Source organism: Schistocerca serialis, chromosome 4 (genome assembly GCF_023864345.2).
Source record: "Schistocerca serialis cubense isolate TAMUIC-IGC-003099 chromosome 4, iqSchSeri2.2, whole genome shotgun sequence".
Taxonomy (NCBI): Eukaryota; Metazoa; Arthropoda; class Insecta; order Orthoptera; family Acrididae; genus Schistocerca; species Schistocerca serialis.
The window spans coordinates 721293848-721313570 of NC_064641.1; the positions used below are offsets into that span (position 1 = coordinate 721293848).

The following is a 19723-nucleotide window of genomic DNA, read 5'->3' on the forward strand; positions in this document are numbered from 1 at the left end:
CAAGGTAGCTAAGTTAGTGTTTTTAAAATTTCTCACCATGTTTACACTGAGATACGTCCACTGATATATTAAAGTGGCAGACTTATCTTGGGCAGCCATGTTTGATTGTGACATCATAGCGTCGGTCATATGGAGTTCATTACATTGGTTCATAAATTTTCCTAATGAGGTGATAAATATCTGTGAAAAGGATAATAAATTACAGTAATAAGGAAAAGGGTGTCCTAATTAGGTAATAATTTATATAATAAGGAAAAGGGTAAGGATTCCACGATAAAAATTGGGTAATAGTTTACATGATAATGCTCTCTAAATCTGGTAACCATGAAGGCCGTGCCAGTATGACCCTCCTAATAGGATACCAGCCCATCATTGATACACATGATAATTCGGTTGGAGGGAGGGAGAGAGAAGAGTGGTCAGGAGGAGAGGTAGGCTGATGTGGGGAAATCTGACAACAATGCTGGCTTCCCGGGATTGGTTTAGTCCCATTACTTCTCATGGTTACCCACGTTCTCTCTTGATATATGCTTCCAATAGTCCATCTCGTTTCACTAAATACAACCCTCTAGACACTGGACGATCTCACAGTCTGCTTTTATGGCAGCTATTGTCTTATTAACTTTTCCTGCAGTAGAACGGTGTACCTGCTAGTGTAACTGCTAGTCTGTACTTGTTTGTAACTTACCATCTGTCCTTTTTTGAATATATAATTTAGTCTGACAAGAAAAACATCTGTAGTATGAAAAGGAGTCTAGTGTCTCTAGTCAGTGGACACAAGCTTTATTGGCATGTATACTTTTACCTCATAACAGGGTATTTGTAACAGTCAAGGCAGCTGCTCATGTAGTCAGTTTGCATCTCTTCAGAATAATCAGATCGCTACTAACGCTTCGCAAAAATTTATCCGCATATAGAGAGACGACTACATAAACAAACGATTGTTGTTTGAACGAACAACTTTAGCAGCACAATGATGTAGTGCAGAATATAAATCAGCGAGGAGAGAATGTCACCAGGCGAAGAAAATATATTTAAATCCATTGATATGATAATGAACCAAGACGAAAGCGTAAGTTTCCCAACACAGTTCCTAAATTCAACAATGTTCCCATTATTCTCTCCAAATATAGCTTGTAAACTAAGTCATAGCAGCTGAAATATTAGCCCAAAAAGAAATACGTAAGTCTTTATTCATGCCAAAAAGTCAACTGATCTCTACTAACTTACCAAATAGTTTTAAAACGCTCCAGTTTCTAGGACGATTAGCGTACTGTAATTAAAGGACAAGTGGTATCATTTCAGACTTGCGGAGTGAATTTGAAAGAACCGTGTTTGTCGCACGGACAGCTTTACATAGCAAGTTCATATGTTGGACAACTATAAATCTTATTCATCCTTGTACCTGAAAGAAAAAGAGCGAAAGTAGTTTATAGGAATATGCTATTAATAAGGTGCGTGCTCTATGACTGAGATAATTAAGTGATTCTTTTTTTCCAATTCGGAAAACAAATGGAAACAAAGCCTAAGCAAAGTGGGACCTTATCCAACAGCAGGGTTGGTGTACCAATTAAGGACCACTTAAATTTAGGCAGCTCCTGTATTTTTGTTTCGGATATTCCAGGAAACGTAACCGCAATACTAAATCTCATAATTTTTGCTAGTGTAAATAACTGAGAGTTGATTTAGTTACCAAATGGACACTTATTAAAACCATGGGTCCTAAATAAGACCGAATGTTTTATAAGGCGGTATGAGTACGCTTACTAAGATACATGCTCTTAAATTATCATACTCAGACTCCGTCCAAACAGACCTCGAAGTCTCAATGGAACCGACCACCGTGTCATCCTCAGCCGATAGACGTCTTTGGATGTGGACATGGAGGGGTATGTTGTCAGCACAACCCTCTCCGGTCGTTGTAAGCTTTCGTGACCAGAGTTTCTACTTCTAAAGTAACTCCTCAACTGGTCTCACAAATGCTGAGTGCATCCTGCTTGCTAACAGCTGTCGGCAGACCCGGACGGCCACCCATTCAAGTGCTAGCCATGCCCGAAAGTGCTTATCTTCGGTGCTGTGAAGAGAACCTATGTTAGTTTAGGTTGGGAACTAGGAAATACAGAAACTGACAAATTAAATGTTGTTATATTGCTGTTACAAAGCAATTTAAGTGCAAATGCCTCAGTTGCGCTCATGAATAAAAGAAATCAACATGCATTTACAGTCACAAAATTTTAAGGAAAAAAAGTAACTGTAAAACGATGTATAGTAGCACTTCCAGTTAATCTGGCAGTGAAATATTTAATTCTCCTGACAATCAGAACAAATAAAATGATCGACAACTTCTGTACGTAAACTCATACATTCCTCATGAACTTATTCCTTGCACATCACGCGTAGCTGCATATCTAAAACCCATTGCTTTCGGAAGACTTAACAATGCCATGCTTCCTTTGCTTCTTTCTTTTTTTTCCACTAACTTCTGGTTGGTTTTCCAAGCGGTTCGCCCCTTTAGGCTGAGAAGTTCTATTTTTGTGCTAGACACATCCTTTTGTTTTTTGCTTTGAGCCACCAACGTTTTATGAGTTTCTTATTGTGGAAACAAAGGCTTCTAAGAGAGGAAATACTACTCGTACGTTGAGGTACTTCCAAGAATGTAGTGCATTGTGGCACTCCCAGCGTTCCAAACAACAATCGAGCACGGTTTTTCTGCTACGTGATTGTATTCTTTTCATAGAGTTCACATGAGAAGACTATTAACAGTGAAAATTAGTATGTTCGAAATAAAACCACGAGGGCAGTATGAACTTTCGATATAAATGTATTAAATTTTAGGTTTATTTTTACTTGTTATTTAGGACTGTCATTTGTTTTAGGCGTTATGAGTTCATGAAAGTTACGAGATGTAGGACTACGTCCAGGAAAAATGCGAAATTGGTTCCAAAACCATCTCATGAAACGACGGGTGGTTGGAAACTCTATGTCCAAGTGGTTCCAAAGTGAAACCACCTCCTTAAAACAATTGGTTGTTTACTTTTTGCCTCTTACTTCTGAAATTCGTTGTTTGACATTAAATGTCGATATTGTGAAAAATTTTAATTTATTTTTACGTTATTGAAACTAAAATGGCTAAAAGGACAGAGTATTCATTATAAAAGAATGGAATGTAGTATTTGAACATTAAAACAATTAGAGCCAGTGCTAATTTCCGTTATGTAAGACGGACAATCGTAGAAAATTATCTACCATATGTGGTGTTGTTCCGGCAGCAGGATGTTTGCTTTGCTGGTATTCTGAATGGCGGCGTCGATGCTGCCTGGAAGAGACAGCACAACACCTTGCTGCGGGCGTACAGAGCGTTTATGATGGACGAAGAGGCTCGGTGTGTAGGTAGGCCGTGATTTATTAAGGAGGAATATCCAGAAATATTGGTGCAAACTACTCAAATTTTAGATTGGGAGCTAATTTCAGTAGTCGTAGTTTTCATACATCCGGAGATACTTGCACACTCTCTTCGTAGTAGCCGGCCGCTGTGGCCGAGCGGTTCTATGCTCTTCAGCTGGGGCGCAGGTTCGAATCTTGCCTCGGGCATGGATGTGTGTGATGACCTTAGGTTAGTTAGGTTTAAATAGTTCTAAGGGACTGATGACCTCAGATGTTCAAAATGGCTCTGAGCACTATGGGACTTAACATCTGTGGTCATCAGTCCCCTAGAACTTAGAACTACTTAAACCTAACTAACCTAAGGACATCACACACATCCATGCCCGAGACAGGATTCGAACCTGCGACCGTAGCAGTCGCGCGGTTCCAGACTGAGCGCCGAGAACCGCTAGACCACCGCGGCCGGCCCTCAGCTGTTAAGTTCCGTAGTGCTGAGACCCATTTTTTTCTCTTCTTAGTCGAATTGCGGCTATTATCAAGGTGAGGTGTCTCATGGAAGTGGCTAATATTTTCTCTGGGGTGCCTAGTAACATATGTAAGTACCGTATCGCCACTTCTACTAGTTATCCCTCCATAAGAAACACACATGAATGCTAGGGGAGAGCGGAATATGGTTGATATACTAATGAACTCTACTGAAGAGGCGGAGTTCAGATTCGCTCAGTGAGGCATCAATGGTAAATGATTTGTGCTGGGGGAAGCAAATCACCTGTCACATTTTTAAGTGCACGTTTGGCCACTAATTCACTAAAATAATTTATATTATAAGGAGTTGTCAAATGAAAAGGAGACCAACTAATTATGTAAAGAGCACGGCGCCGACGTTGGTGAAGGAAGTAGCTAGGTGTACGTATAGAAGTGTTCCCTCGAGAGAAACAGGAAGGAATAGCACGCGTGATCACCGCTGCGCCATTTGACTACTAGACGCGCTTGAAATGAGATCAGCGATGTGTAGCACTATTTTTGACTGTGCAAGGAGTGACAGGAAGTGAAATATGTGCCCGAATGTCTACTGTGTATGGCGAACTCACTATGTTACGGGAGAGCACGTTTGCATGGAATGAACGAATTCGAGAAATCGGGCGTCGTAGAAAGACAGCCACCGGCTGTGGCCGAGCGGTTCTAGGCGCTTCAGTCCGAAGCCGCGCTGCTGCTACGGTCGCAGGTTCGCATCTTGCCTAGGGCATGGATGTGTGTGATGTCCTTAGTTAGGTTTAAGTAGTTCTAAGTCTAGATTGGATTAGATTTACTTCAGGGACTGTTGACCTTAGATGTTAAGTCCCATAGTGCTTATAGCCATTTGAACCATTTTCGTAGAAAGACAGCAGTCGGCCAGGATAACCTCATCATGTCATTACACCTTTTGTTACTGCTGCAGTGGATTCCGCCGTCAGACATAATCGTCGGTAGACGTTGGATGACATTCTGTTCATGTTGCACAAAGGTGACAGGACCCCTATGACAGAGTATGTGAAATTCCAGAAAATCTTTGAGCATTGGATTTCCTAAAGCCTGACAAAAGTTGAATGTGGACGTCACTGCAGCACCTGGAACGGTATCACGATGAAGAATATCTCTCGTACTGTTGTGGGAGATGAAATATTATGTCATTTTTTTGAACCGGAGAACGAGCGTCAGATCCATCAATGGAAGCACGTGCATTCATTCCTATCGAACATCATCCAAAACCCTGCACGCCAGATCCGGGAAAGCTATGATAACTTTTTTCTCTGACTGCAAGGGCTCGCTGCTCAAAGACTTTCCGGAACGCGGTGCCGCAATTAACGCACAGGTTCGTGAACACTGCCATTAAGTCGAAACGCCGATAAGTGTTGACGGACGGCGTCATTCTGTTTGCAAGATAATTCACGCCCACTTGTAGCCACGGTTGTTCCATGTACGCTGCAGAAGTTTTCGCGGGAAGCCCTAACACATCCTCCGCACAGCCCCTGCTCTCCCCACACGACTTCCGTATTTTTGGATCCCTGAACAGAGACATCTGTGGCCATCGATTTGCTTCGGACGAAGAAATGAGTGCCTGGGTATAATCACGGTTCCGCAGGCAACTGAAGACACATTTCCGTGAAGGCAATGTCCGTCTTGTCTGAGTTGTAGCGATTCCTTTTAAAGTAATAAACAGTTTACTTACTTTTTTCAATCCTTCTCGTTTTCATTCGACTGCCCATTACAAGATCCTGGTGTGAGTCAATCCTTCTTACATCTACATCATACTAGACAACTCACCTAACGACGTGTGGCGGAGGGTACTTGAGCTGCCACTAACTGATCTCTCCTTCGCCCGTTGCACTCGCGACTGGCCCGTGGAAAGAATGGTTGTCGGTAAGCCTCTGTATTAGCTAATTTCTAGAATTTTACCTTCCCGGTCACTTCGCGAGATACACAGAGTGTTTCACTAAAAGTGTTTACCGTTGTAAGTTAATATAATAATAGGCGACGGAAATATTTATTGCGATAGGTCACTATAAGAAACGTTACACTGTCTGCGGAGCTATGAACATAGTTTATTGTGTTATTATCCAAAGAGTTGCAGCAAAAAGATAAAATTTTTAAATGAAACAATAGTTGTTCCTATCATTCACTGAAATCAGTAACACCAGCTGTGTATACATTAATTTAAATTACATTACTATCACTTTTAGTTTGGGAGCTGCAACCCTTCATAGTTCAGGGGCAGATACCAAACGCTGTACATAATACATGGCTGTGTGGTGGGTGATGGATGTTCTGGCGGTGGGAAGTTGATTTAAATGATATGTTCAAATGTGTGTCCATGTTCCTGAATGCACAATGCAATGCGCCTTTTAAAGTATCTGCGGACGAGATGTAACATCGCCGGCGTCACGGAGCAATATGCGTCCTCGATGCGCCGTTTTAGATCATCTGAGGATGTGAGCTCAGTGACGTGAACACGATCCTTTAGATATCCCCACAAAAAGAAATCTTCTGGTGTTACATCGGGCGACCCTGCGGGCCACGAATGAGGACCATTGCGCCCAACCACCTCCCTGCAACCCTCTTATTAAGTCCTTCCACAACAGCACGCGCAGAATGAGCTGGGTGACCATCGTGCTGCATCCACATATGGACTCTCGTGTATAGACACACATGTTCAAGGAGACCAACCAAACTGTCGACTATAAACGCGCGATATAACTCACCTGTCAGTGTACCTGGGAAGTTGTGTGGACCGATGATTTCATCCCCAAGGATTCCACACCATACATCAATAGACCACCTACGTTGACGGTCGACAGGTCGTACCCACCGAGCATTGTCTGCGGCCCAGTAGTGCACGTTATGGCGATTCAATGCTCCATAATTTGTGAACGTGGACTCATCAGAGAACATAACACCTTGTAAAGACTCCAGTGTGAAATTGCGCATGGCCGAATCACAGAATGTAAGTCTCGGACGGAATTCGTTCCCATGCAGTTCCTGGGTCAGTGACAGGCGGTACGGATGAAACTATACGGCACACAGACGTGAGACTGGCTCCAGCGACTGTAGCAACGGCTCGTAAGCTGACATGAGGATCGTGGTGTACTGCAGCTAAAACAAACAACTCCGTCTCCTCACTTCTTGCAGTTCTTCGACTGATACTGCGGCGCATTACCATGCTGCCTGTTTCCCGAAGTCGTTCGGCACGTAAGAACGTAATGCCGGCCGCAGCTCTTCGCCTAGGATATCTCACGGCGGAGGCCAATGCTGCTTTAGTGGCATCGTGTCGGCACTCTCCGAGCATCAGCAACATGTCAACATACTCGTTGTTCGTGTATGCCATATCCATCCGATGTCAGTAGCTGTGGTATATTGAGCCCCGTTTCTTTGTGTGGCTCGAACTGTCGGGTATACGGCCGTGTGCGGCGAGAGTCGGCAGTCTAACAGCGCACCGAGGAAGCTTCTCGCTCCGTGACACCGGCGACGATACAAAAAGGCCGCACCACATTTAGAAGGCGCATTGTGTTATGCGAAGCGTGTGTGCTATCTGCCGCTGAAACTTTGTAGGGTTGTAGCTCCCAAACTAAAAGTGATAGGAATATAATTTAAATTGATGCATACACAGCTGGTGTTACTGATTACAGTGCATGATAGAAACAACTATTATTCCATTTAAAAAATTGTATCTTTTTGCTGTAACTCTTTGGATAATAACACAATAAACTATGTTCATAGATACGCAGACAGTGTAACGTTTCTTATGGTGACCTGCCGCAATAAATATTCCTTCCACTATTACTTCGTAAATTATGGAGGCAAACACATTTAGTGAAACACCCTGTATGTGAGAGGAAGTCGCTGGCCGTTGTGGACGAGCGGTTCTAGGCGCTTCAGTCCGGAACCGTTCGACCGCCACGGTCGCAGGTTCGAATCCTGGCTGGGGCATAGATGTGTGTGATGTCCTTAGGTTAGTTAGGTCCAAGTAGTTCTAATTTCTAGGGGACTGATGACATCAGATGTTAAGTGCCATAGTGCTCAGAGCCATTTGAACCATTTGGAGGAAATGATATGTTATGCGACTCTTCTCGAAAAGTGTTCTCTCCATATTCCAACAGTAAACCTCTCCGTGATGCACAGCACCCGTCTTACAGTGTTTGTCACAGGAGTTTGTTGAGCATCTCTGTAACGCTCTCGCGCCGACTATTCGATCCCGTGACGAAACGCGCCTCTCTTCGTTGGATCTTCCCTATCTGTTCTAACAGTCCTATCTGCTTAGGATCCCATACTGATGAACAGTACTCAAGGATCGGTCTTACAAACGCCTTGTAAGTCACTTCCATCGTGGATTAGTTACGTTTCCTTAAGATTCTTCCTATGAATCTCAGTATAGCGTCTACTTTTCATGCTATTTGTTTTTTGTGGTCATTCCCTGGACGGTTACTCTCAGTTATTTTACAGCAGATAAGCTGTTTCCAGCACTTCGTCATCAATTGAGAAGTTATATAGAAATGGATTTCTTTCTCTATGTATGCGCAAAGTGCTACATATGTTACCATTTGTTGTTTTGGTGGAGAACCAGCCGAGCTCTGTCGCACATGTCGCTTTGTCGACCACAAAGTATCAGAGACGAGATACCTGTAGTCCATCAGGTCAGATTTTCGTTTCTGACACTTCACTCCCGTAACTGCACCAGGTGTCTAATGTTCATCGAACGATGTATGTATCACTTACGTACACGACGTTTGCCAAATACTGAGTCTTATATTTTGGCTTTAGGGAAGGTAAAGGCACGAGAGGGGCAATTCTGACTTTGCGGTTTATAATGGAAACAAGCCTAAAGAAAAATCAAGACACATTCATAGGATTTGTTGACCTGGAAAAAGCGTTCGGCTCTGTAAAATGGTTCAATATATTAGAAATTCTGAGAAAAACAGGGGTAACTATAGTGAGAGACGGGTAATATACAACATGTACAAGAGCCATGAGGGAATAATAAGAATGGGCGACCAAGAACGAAGTGCTCGGCGACGTAAGGCACGGATGTAGTCTTTCGCCCTTGTTGTTCAGTCTGTACATCGAAGAAGCAATGATGGAAGCAAAAGAAAGGTTCAGCAATGGAATTAAAATTCAATGTGAAAGGATATCAATGATACGATTCGCTGACGAAGTTGCTATCCTCAGTGAAAGTGAAGAAGAATTACATGATCTGCTGAATGGAACGAATAGTCTAATAAGTACAGAATATGGGTTGAGAGTAAATCGAAGAAAGACGAAAGTAACGAGAAGTAGCAGAAAAGAGAACAGCAAGGAACTTTACATCAGGATTGATGGTCTCAAAGTAGCTGAGGTTAAGGAATTCTGCTACCTAGGCAGCGAAATAACCAATGACGGACGGAGCAAGGATGACATCAAAAGCAGAGTAGCACTGGCTGAAAGGGCATTCCTCGACAAGAGCAGTCTAATAGTATCATATATAGACCTTAATTTGAGGAAAAAATTTCGGAGAATGTACGTTTGGAGCACAGCATTGTACGGCAGTGAAACATGGACTGTGAGAAAACCCGAACAGATGAGAATAGAAGCAACTGATATGTGATGCTACAGGTGAATGTTGAAAATTAAGTGGACTGATAAGGTAAGGACTGAGGAGGTTCTGCGCAGAATCAGAGAGAAAATGAATGTGTGGAAAACACTAACAAGGAGAACGGACAGGATGACAGGACATATGTTAAGACATCAGGGAATGACTTCCATGGTAACAAACGGTGCTGTAGAGAGCAAAAACTGTAGAGGAAGATAGTAATTGGATGGCATCAAGCAAATAATTGAGGACGTAGATTGCAAGAGATACTCTGAGATGAAGAGGATGGCACAGGAGAGGAATTCGTGGCGGACGGCATCAAACCTGTCAGAACACTGACGACTCAAAAAGAAAAAGCCTTATATCGTATCATCCGCACTGGAACGGGTAGCCGAAGCCACAGAAAGGCAAAGTGATACGAGTCAGTCGTCGGCTGCTAACGCATATGCGGTCATTTGTCTAGTTACAATTGATCTTTCGCTACTTGAGAAGGGCCCCCATGAAAGACGCGTAATTGCAGGATTATGTAATTTTGTGGAAACTTTTGTAAGGACACGTGGAAGAGAAATAACAAATAAACCGCTGAAAGAAATTTTAATTTACACATACGCGGCATCTGGCCGACACATTCGGGCGTCATACTCGTCACTGCTGCAAATGGGACACACCGTAGCTCGTGGTCTAGTGGGTAGCTTTGCTGCCTCTGGATGACGGGGTTCCGGGTTCGATTCCTGGCCGGGTAGGGACTTTTCTCCGCCTGGGGACTGGGTGTTTGTGTTATCTTCATCATCATTCGGGGAAGTGGCGAGACTTGGACACTGTCAAGATTGGGAACTTTATGGGCGCTGGTAACAACGCAGTCGAGCACCCTACAAACCAAATATAATCATCATCATCAAATAGGACAATCCTTTAAGTGTAGTCCTCTTCGGTAGTTGCCGGGTCAGTGCAGCGGATTGCTAAGCGAAGGGGCCCGAGTTGAATTCCCGGGAGGGCCATAGATTTTCTCCGCTAGGGGACTGGGTGTTATGCTGTCCTTACGTTCGTAATGGCATATTTGACATTTGACATTCCACTATTGAGTTGGCTGAATGGGCACGTCCCGGAAGAAAAAAAGGCCTCCGATAAGCCAGGTTATTGTCAGCAACAATAAAACGGTTCCAGGCAGTCACAATGCAAGGAATATAATATATGATTAAAATACAGGAAGTATGTAAATCACACTCTGAATACTCATCCAACATACAGTGCCCAAAATGAAAATCACCTGTAGGCAAGTTATACAAAGCCAAATTACTGTTAAATTAAAAGCAACAGTAGAGTAATGAATAATAATTGAACTATAAAGTGCCAAGCTGGATTTGAAATAAATGTAACCGTTATTGAAAACAAGAAAGTTATTAATTCACTGCAGGTATTAAATTATTCTTAGATATATAAAAAGTCCATATATCGAATTATCACCCGAAATCTCTCAGTTTATAGGAGAATGAAAAGCGAAAGTAAAAGAAGAATTGAACGTTCCGTCGACGACGATCGTTAGATATGGCGTAAGTGTTGACTGAACAAAAGTGGGAACATATGTTGATCGTATTCGTTTCAAAAGAACTGTCCAAGCATTCACTTAAATAGTTGCAGGAAAACCCTTGAAGGATACTATCTGGATGCTCCGCAGTCATACGATTCTAATAATGCCTTTAACCACTGCACCATTTCTTTCGCTAGGATAAATAAAGATCTGTTGCTGCCTCACAATGGCTGAGTCACTCAGCTCCAATCACATACACAAGTCTGTAGGTAGCTTTGATTACACACCGTGGCGTGTCAGTTCAGCGCCCTCGTCCTATCTGATGACGGTAGAATCTATCAGATCGGAGAATACCGAAGCCTTTCTTTTGCTATAACTCGAAAAAAGATTTACTAAGCCCTCACGAAACTAAGCACCAACTCGGCCTACCACAATGCAGCAATATACATTCGCTTTCAAGACCAATGTCTTCTTCACTCCTACGTTACGTATTGACAACTACTCCACGAATTGCTTCGACTACATTTATTCTCCCTACCACCCTCTCTCTCTCTCTCTCTCTCTCTCTCTCTCTCTCTCTCTCTCTGGCAGTTTGAAAATTATTTCAACAGAGGAACTACAATATCCAAGAATGGTAGGCCTATACAAAACTAAAGAACTGTCCAAGAAATTTAGTGACAAAGCCTTCAATAACAAGTAGATACAAGTGTCATGATTTACGAGAAAAGAACACAATCTGTTACTTCAGTCACTGTTAACAGACTGGGATAGCGAAGCGTGTTGCGGCAATGAAAATGCTGATGACTTTTATTCAACTTAACGTTCTTCATATAAGGAAAGAATTGCCTCCAATTAGAATATATTCAACGACTAAAGAAAAAAGCTTCGAAGGTCTTACACGCTGCACTATGGTGTCCATATAAAGCAGACGGTGGGACTGTTTTAGACCAAGTGTTTTCTGATCGCTGGACTGTCAAGGATGGTCCGATTCCCTGTCATCCTAGGTCACCTGACTTTACAGCCATGAACTACTTTCTGTGTGGGATGGCAAGGACAGAATCTACCATAGCCTGTCAACCAGATCTTTGTACTTAAACAACGAATCGTTGCTGCGATTTCCACAGTTGATGCAGTTAAGTTGCTCCGAGTACGAATAGAGCTGAAATACAGACTGGATGTTGTGCGTGTCAGCGATAGAAGACATGTTGAAACTGACTGAATGGGATGACAACTTTGTCGTGATAGTGTGTCTCCTAAGACAGACATAATGTGGTTACCTTAATTAGTTTGGATGCTACAACAGTTTAAAATTGTACCGTAGCTTCTGAGACAGCCTGTACATTCTACGATGCACTCCGCAGTGGTTTGAAGAGTGTAGATGAAGATGCAGAACGTACAAAATTAGCTTCGTAGAGTCCGAAGCTTTGTTTCTGCTTACGGCGAAAAAACTGTACCAGCATGTTGTGTGACAGTCCTTTTATTTAATATGTTCGCTAGCAAAACCGAACCTGGTGTTAAAAATAGCAAGGAAACACACGTGTCAGTAAGCTGTCCTGCCACAAGGATGGTGAAGAAGTGAGGGGATGTGAGGTGTGCAGAGTGGTAGGCGAACACATGGCACGAGCAAAAAGATGGCTGCGGACGACAAGTAAAAATTGTATTGTTGACACCAGTTCAACAGTTTTAAATCGCTTCCTCTGTCGCGATTGGCTGTAAAACGCGAAGTTTTCTCCCCGCTCTCGTGGGAATTCGATGGGCAGAGGGGAGGGAGGGGAGACACGAGATGGGAGGAAAAACGAGAATAAAAGAGTTAAACGAAAAGTGGGAGGAGTGACAAGAGAGCGAGAGAGAGCGCGCGGTACATATTCCGCGGCGGCTGGCGCGACAGTGGCGGCAGCGCCCCGTTTCGCCTCCGCTCCGCGGTGTCATTATACGGAGGGGAGGGGCGAGCGAAGCCCCGCCCAGCGCGTGCCAGCGACCACGCCCCCGCGCGCCCTCCAGAGCGCTCTGGTGGGGAGCGCGGGCACTGCGGGCTCGCGGGCGGGCCGCCAGTCGCCAGTCTGCACGCCGCCGCGCCACGACGCCTGCCGCTCGCCGTGGCCGCATACAGCGCACACGCACTATGACCGCGGCGCACGCCAGCGCGCCTAGCTGCCAGGGGTTCTTCGCGATTCAGCCGACAGCTGTGTGACTTTTTACCATAGTGCGAGCCGCTCTCTGCCAGTGACTCTTACTTTTTTTCTCGAGTTATTCATGCTTGATGAGACGGCCAGTAGCATGACAGTCCTGAAGGTAAGCCATTCCATTCACCACCACCATCACCAGCAGCTTCCCCCGCCGCCGAGCAGCGCCGCGTCCCCGATGGACACTTCGGCCGTCGACTCCAGCGGCGAGGACAATGAGATGTCGACGCCGTCGCCGAACAGCCTCAAGGCCGCGGCGGTGACCAACAACAACAACATAGCGACCAGCAACAACAACAGCGGGGGCAGCGGCACGAGTCCGCCGGCGCCTCCCCCGCGGCAGAGCCACATCAGCTTTAGCGTGGCGTCGCTGCTGGCCGACACGAGGCACGACCGGCGCTCGGCGACGCCGACGACGCCAACGCCGCCCCCGGCGTCGCTGCCTCTCCTCCAGGCGACTTCCTCCGACGACGAAGACGGCTCCGAATCCGGGCACGGTAGCCTGGTGGACGTCGAGGTCCTCCGCGAGCCGACGCCGTCGTCGCAGTCGCCGCCGACGCTGCCTCAGGTGCTTCCGCCAGGAGGCCCCGGGGGCGGCGGGGGCGGCGTCGTGGACGGGCTGCACGCGCTGCATCGCTACCACCACCACCCCCACGCGCACCCGCAGACGGCGTCTCCTGGGGGAGGCACGGTGGCGCCCGTGAGGCCGACGCCGTTCTCGGCGCTGGCCGCGGCCGCGGCGGCGTATTCTGCGGGCTTGCAGCACCACGGTCCCCCTGCGGGGGCGGCGGCCGCAGGCGGCGCGGGAGGCGGCTCGTGGACGCTGGTGCCGCACTACCCGGCCTCCGTGTTCCCCGGCGCCGGCGCCATGGGGCCCGCGGCCGCAGCAGCCGCCGCCGCAGCTTTCGCCGCGGGACTCGGCTCCTCTCCAGGTAAGCTTCAGTGCACCCTCTACTTCATTAATTTGTGTTGTCGGGGTTTCACCAATCATTCTTCTGTTTTTTCATACTGAATGTGTTGCACGCGGTGAACATTTGTTAAGTACTTTATAATACCACGTTATCAGCTTCAGTGACGTTTATTTGCCGATATTTATAGGCACGCTGCGTTTCGGCATCATGCTTACATCATCAGGAGCACAACAGTTACTTATTCATCAGTTATTAATTATAGAATCCTTACCTCGTCTGTACTCCAGATTTCACCTTCATCCTGCCTTCTTATTGAATGGCTTGCACGAGGTAAAATATCGCATATCACTTTTAAAATACCATGTTACCAGCTTCAGTGACGATTATTTTCCAATATTTATTGGTATTTTGCGTTTCGGTATCATACTAGCATCATCATGCACAAGATATTCATCAGTTTTTGATTACAAATCCAAGTGAAGTAGTGCGCAATTTTTTCTACGCTAGTCATATACAAATAGCTGGAAGGCAGGTAATGTACAAAAAAAAAAAAAAAAAAAAAAAAACAGATACGTACGTGATGATACCAGCATGTTGCAGAAACGTTTCATGTCAATAAATATTGGAAACGTTTTTCACAGTTCGCGCAAATAAGTAATTTACAAACTGATACACAAATAATGGTTAGGCACCTGATGTACAAAGAACAATTAGGTCCTGCTGAACGCACCATGAGGACGAAACGCATCGTGTCAATGAATATTAAAAGAATAAACGTCAGTGATGCTGAAAAGTGTTAGTATATAAATTCATATCACAGTCGCAGACCCCAAACAACTACCAAATATACAAAAATTCACGAGGGTCTTACTTTTATGACTTAGCACGTTTCATTATAGTACGACAGCGTGTTCCTTGTCGTCGCACTATCTTTATAAATATGACACAGCAAACCTCGCCTGGAATCTCGGTCGCTAGCATTCGCAAAACACGTTCTATACACTATATAATTTTTATATTATTAGCAAGAAATGTAATTTTCTCATCATAAAATCAGATCTAATAGTGTCTACTGTGCTGCAGTCTTCTCCAATATGACACTGTTTTTTATTAATAATGAAATTAAAACTTATCTTTGCCTCATGTACTTTCTTTGATCTCTAATCATTACCTGTATTTGGCGTGTCCTTAGAATGGTTTTACAGCATCTGATGTTTACATGTGTCCGTACAACAATTATAGCCTGTAATTAACAATTAGATTAGAAGTGTACAAACATCTGTATTCGTAAAGGTTGTGCCCTTGTCTGTGTTAAACTCTTTAAGCAAACGCAATGTTCCGTATCTTGTCACTAAACTTTACATTTAGTGTGATTGCTGAATTTTTCTGCTGTCGCATGGACTGAAGATCGTACGCCCATTAACAAGCGGGGACGTAACTAACTTCGAGTAAACATATCGTAAGAATAATTTATTATCATCTTGCTGCAAGCCCGTAAATTGGTGAAATAAAGAAAATTTTTTTGTGGATGACAATCTTCCGCAGCAGCTGTTAATAAAATATTTTTCTGCCTTAAGCGTGCTGCAGTAAGAGAAAGGTACACCAGAAGTGTTTCGGTTTTATTGACAAAGTATCATCATCATTAGTACTGTTTCTGCAGACATTGCTAACTTGACACGTTTCAGCATTCTTATTTTCATTGAGTTAAAAACAGATTCATTATGAAAGTCATGCACAAATTACTAACGATGTTTATTTCTTGTTTTTACATATTTTGAAGACAACAGGCTTATCTCTCGTTGCAATGATTATACCCAGTTGAAAAACCTTGGGTCTACTCTCACCACTCGCGTTATTTCGGTTATTAAAGAAACACAGCTCTATTAATAAACTAAACCGTAAATGGTTCGATTGCCTTTTCGATGCCTTAAAGGCGTGTCAGATGCTCTTAAAACTGTGTGTTTCGCTGCTACAAAAATTCACTAATATTGCTGTCCTGTGACGTGTTTCTGCCTAATTCTTATCTTCGTTTACGCTTGTTTAAGCCTTCCTCGCTGCTGTTAAAACATATGCAGACAAACTCACAAGCAGCAACAACAACAATAGACAGCAGTTTTGGCAGCAGAACTACGTTAGCTACAATTATATGTAATTTTGTGGTTCTGAGTTACAGATGTAGTTATTATATGACTGTGTGTAAACTCCTGATGATGCGGCATTAATTCTCTCTTCGTAACAAATAAAAACTGCAGAGTAATGTGATTTGTTTTTGGTCATTAAAAGTAACATAGTAGAACGCTTTTAGCCAAAGTGATGTAACAGGAGAAAACAATGCAAGGATACTTACGAAGAAATAAAGCTTCAGTTGAGTCAACAGTTTGTTTGAAGCCTAGTGTCGTTCAGAGTCCCATGTAGCCTTAACTGTAATTCCATTAAGCGAGGAAGAGGTTCATTTCTCTACGGAACGTTCAACTGACCGAGTTCATTATATTCTATCAGCAATACTCCAAATAATGGTGGGCTGCTGCTAAGGTCGGTTACGGTAACACCTGTCTTCCTCAGCGTTTCTGTAAAAAGCATACGCAGTACTAACAACACTTAAAAGAGTTCTCATTTTGTCTGCTGTTTGCCTGCTTGGTGTACTTGTATGTAGTGCTTCCCTCAGACTTCAGATAAGTATTAGTTCCATTACCTATCCAAAATAAAACGACGTGCGATCTTGATGTGGATTATTAATTTAAAACAAGGAAAAATCGTCTAGTGATGGCACCATGTTGTCGAAACACGCCTCTCTACCCGTCAGTTAACAGTGACTGGTGTAACAAACTGGATTCCTTTCTCGTAAATCATGACATGTTTTTCCATGAGTATTCTTGCTATTCTGCCACTGAATATGTATTGCAAATCACTGAGTTTTAACCTTTTTTTAATTTTTGGTCATTCTTTACGTCTGTCGTTGTATGGTACACGCAGATCGATAGCAGCAAACGTGCACTGGTATCTTAATTTTATACACCTATCAGCATGATTTACCTGTATTTACAGTCTGTGCTTGTATTTATGCGCCTATGGAACTAATGACGTGTCGTACAGCCAAAACACAACCAAAGTTACTCAAAGAGCTTGGTTGTACTGCTGTACTGAAGTGAAATATTGGTGCAAAGTAGTGCCAAGTCCACTGAAGATAAGAATGCCGCAATGCATTGTTTTAAACTCCCCACTAAATTTGTCTGAACCAAGACTCAGTCGACTTATTAAAATTATCTTCGCTGTTCCATCTTATCATTGTCAACCATATAGAAATCCCTCTGCCGCTATATGTAGACCGATTTTATGTGTGAATTTTATAAAGAATGCTCCTTGTATTGTACTATAATGGAAAGTTGTTTTTCGTGATAACTATTGCGGTCCGATGATTTACAAGTTTGTCACAGCCACATTACTCTACGTCGTAGTTCTATCGGTGTTTTCTTGTAGATGATGTGGTACTGCAAGTTTATTTTTCATTTCTGCGGTGCCGGCTGCGAAAGCTCATATTGTTAGACACGTATTGTGTATGCAGATACATAACTAAAACTAGCGACCCACACCAGCTTCGGTAAGGTAGCTTTCAATGTCTGCTGACTTCTTTGGTGAATTACATACACTTACCTTCCCTGTGAATTAGTCTATCTAGTATTGGAAACCGTGTTAAATTCCCTACTGTAGTTCCTGAGATTAGCCTTCACATACAGACCGGAAAACACGGCGGGGGACTTCAATTTATAAAATGTTCTGGTGCTTCTGCCGCAGTACAACTGAAGCAAAATAAAATAATCCTACGGATTAACCCAGCAACGCTCAGTAGCTGTTAAGTAGCTCCGTTTCAGTATCTTCATTTTACACTTTATCGAAGAAATCGCATCTGCATAGTTAAGGATATATTTTTATCTTCGTAGGAAACACACAGTTTTCAACACTACGCGCGTCTTCCACTTGCTAATGCGAACACCATTGTAAATAGTGAAGCGAATGGTTTCATCTTCTTCCAGATATGCTATTCAGTCCATTTCTTCCAGTACCTTCGGTTCAAGTCTACCTCATTGTAATCTGCCTATGTGATTCTATTTTGCATGGACTAGTATGAACTCTGCTTTTTTCTACTATATCTACTACCGCTTTATGCTATTTCAGTTTTTGTTACTTCGAAGTGTCGTATTCCACGTTAAATATAATTATTTTTGTAGGATGTGTGTGTCGTTAAGAACATAATTTAAAATACGTAGAAGGGCCAGTTAGCCGTAAAAGAGAGCTTTATGCTCCTAATTTTATGATGTTTCGATAAGGCAATCTCCAAAACAGTCGAAATTTTTCCACTATCCGCTGCAAGATAAGCTCTGTGGTCAGCCCGTATCACCAGTAGAAGGAATTAGTTTGGGAAACTATGCTTAAATAGCTATTTTGTACATCGTGAATGCAGGCAACAATTAAAATTTAATCTACCAATTCTTTCTGTTTAAGCAAAGAAATAACGAAATGGTAGCGCTAGGTAATTGTTTATTTAAAAAGATAGGTCCCTATTGCAATTCACAGTTGTGGTTCAGAATCGAAGAAGTACGCACTAAAATCCTAAAGATAATTAAATTTCTCCAGAAGTCTAGTGGAACGCAAACGTTTCGGGATAAACTTCAGTTCAGGACGATGTATTCATGCAGCTGGCTACGATACTTGCTTTTTATTAACATTTTTTGAACTCCACTGCGAGATTCTGCTCAAACCGAACTGTCGGTAACAGATGACCATGTGATTATTAGGAAGTCTTGTTTTCTATCCGCTGCTCTGATTCTCCCCCTCTACCTCTCTCCTGTCCCCACCCACCCGCACGCGCACACACTGGAGAATCTGAAAGGCGTAATAAATTTGTTCTGAGCGAATCTATAAACATTAGTAAATTTATATTGATATTGAATACAGCTACGAGTCGCATGAACTTACTAACATACGCCAATCTCTGAAAAATTTTGACGTCTTTGAAAAAGGAAAGAAATAAAAAAAGGTATTTTAGTACATGGAAAATGGCCATCATTTAGTTAGAAATATTTATTTCCAAAAATAAATTAAACTGATTTGTACTTCAAGTAAGACGCACACAGCCCTTTATGATTATAACTTCTAAGGCTGCGTCCCTGAGAGCAGATTGGTTTTTCAAAAATTACAGAACGTTTAGGTACTTGTAGTTAGTTTTATAGCAACTGATAACTGACACTTATTCAGGAGCACACTTCATTCTCATGAAGCTGTAAAAGCAGCAGAAACACAAGAAAGATGTTGCTTCGGGTGCTGCAATGTTCTTTGATATCGCCGTAAAATGCTTTCATAAGCCCCTTATACAGAATAACGATTATTAACTTTTTTACTGATTGTCGCCTTCTTTGCTATAGTATTCTTCTTCTGGGAACCATATTTAAAGCTCTCTTGTTAAGCTACTAAGTGCTGAGAAATACATTCGTAACTCTCCTGTCAGTATTGCGCTCCCAAAACCGTCGATATATTTTGTAAGAACTTATTATTCTCATCAAATTAAATGGGTGTATAGTGCTCATACCGCGGTAGTGAATTCAGTGGAATTACCAGGACC

General features: G+C 43.1%; 1 protein-coding gene across 1 annotated transcript in view; it reads left to right on the top strand.

The window, feature by feature from the left end:
• Positions 1–13084: 13084 nt before the first annotated feature.
• The window catches only part of LOC126474882 (homeobox protein MSX-1-like), a gene marked incomplete at its 3' end in the record, with an annotated part of 230666 nt that continues 224027 nt past the window's right edge, over positions 13085–19723 (top strand). The window contains exon 1 of the mRNA XM_050102373.1: positions 13085–14127. Within this exon, the coding sequence (XP_049958330.1) occupies positions 13266–14127 (862 nt within the window). The remainder of the gene's footprint in view (positions 14128–19723) is intronic.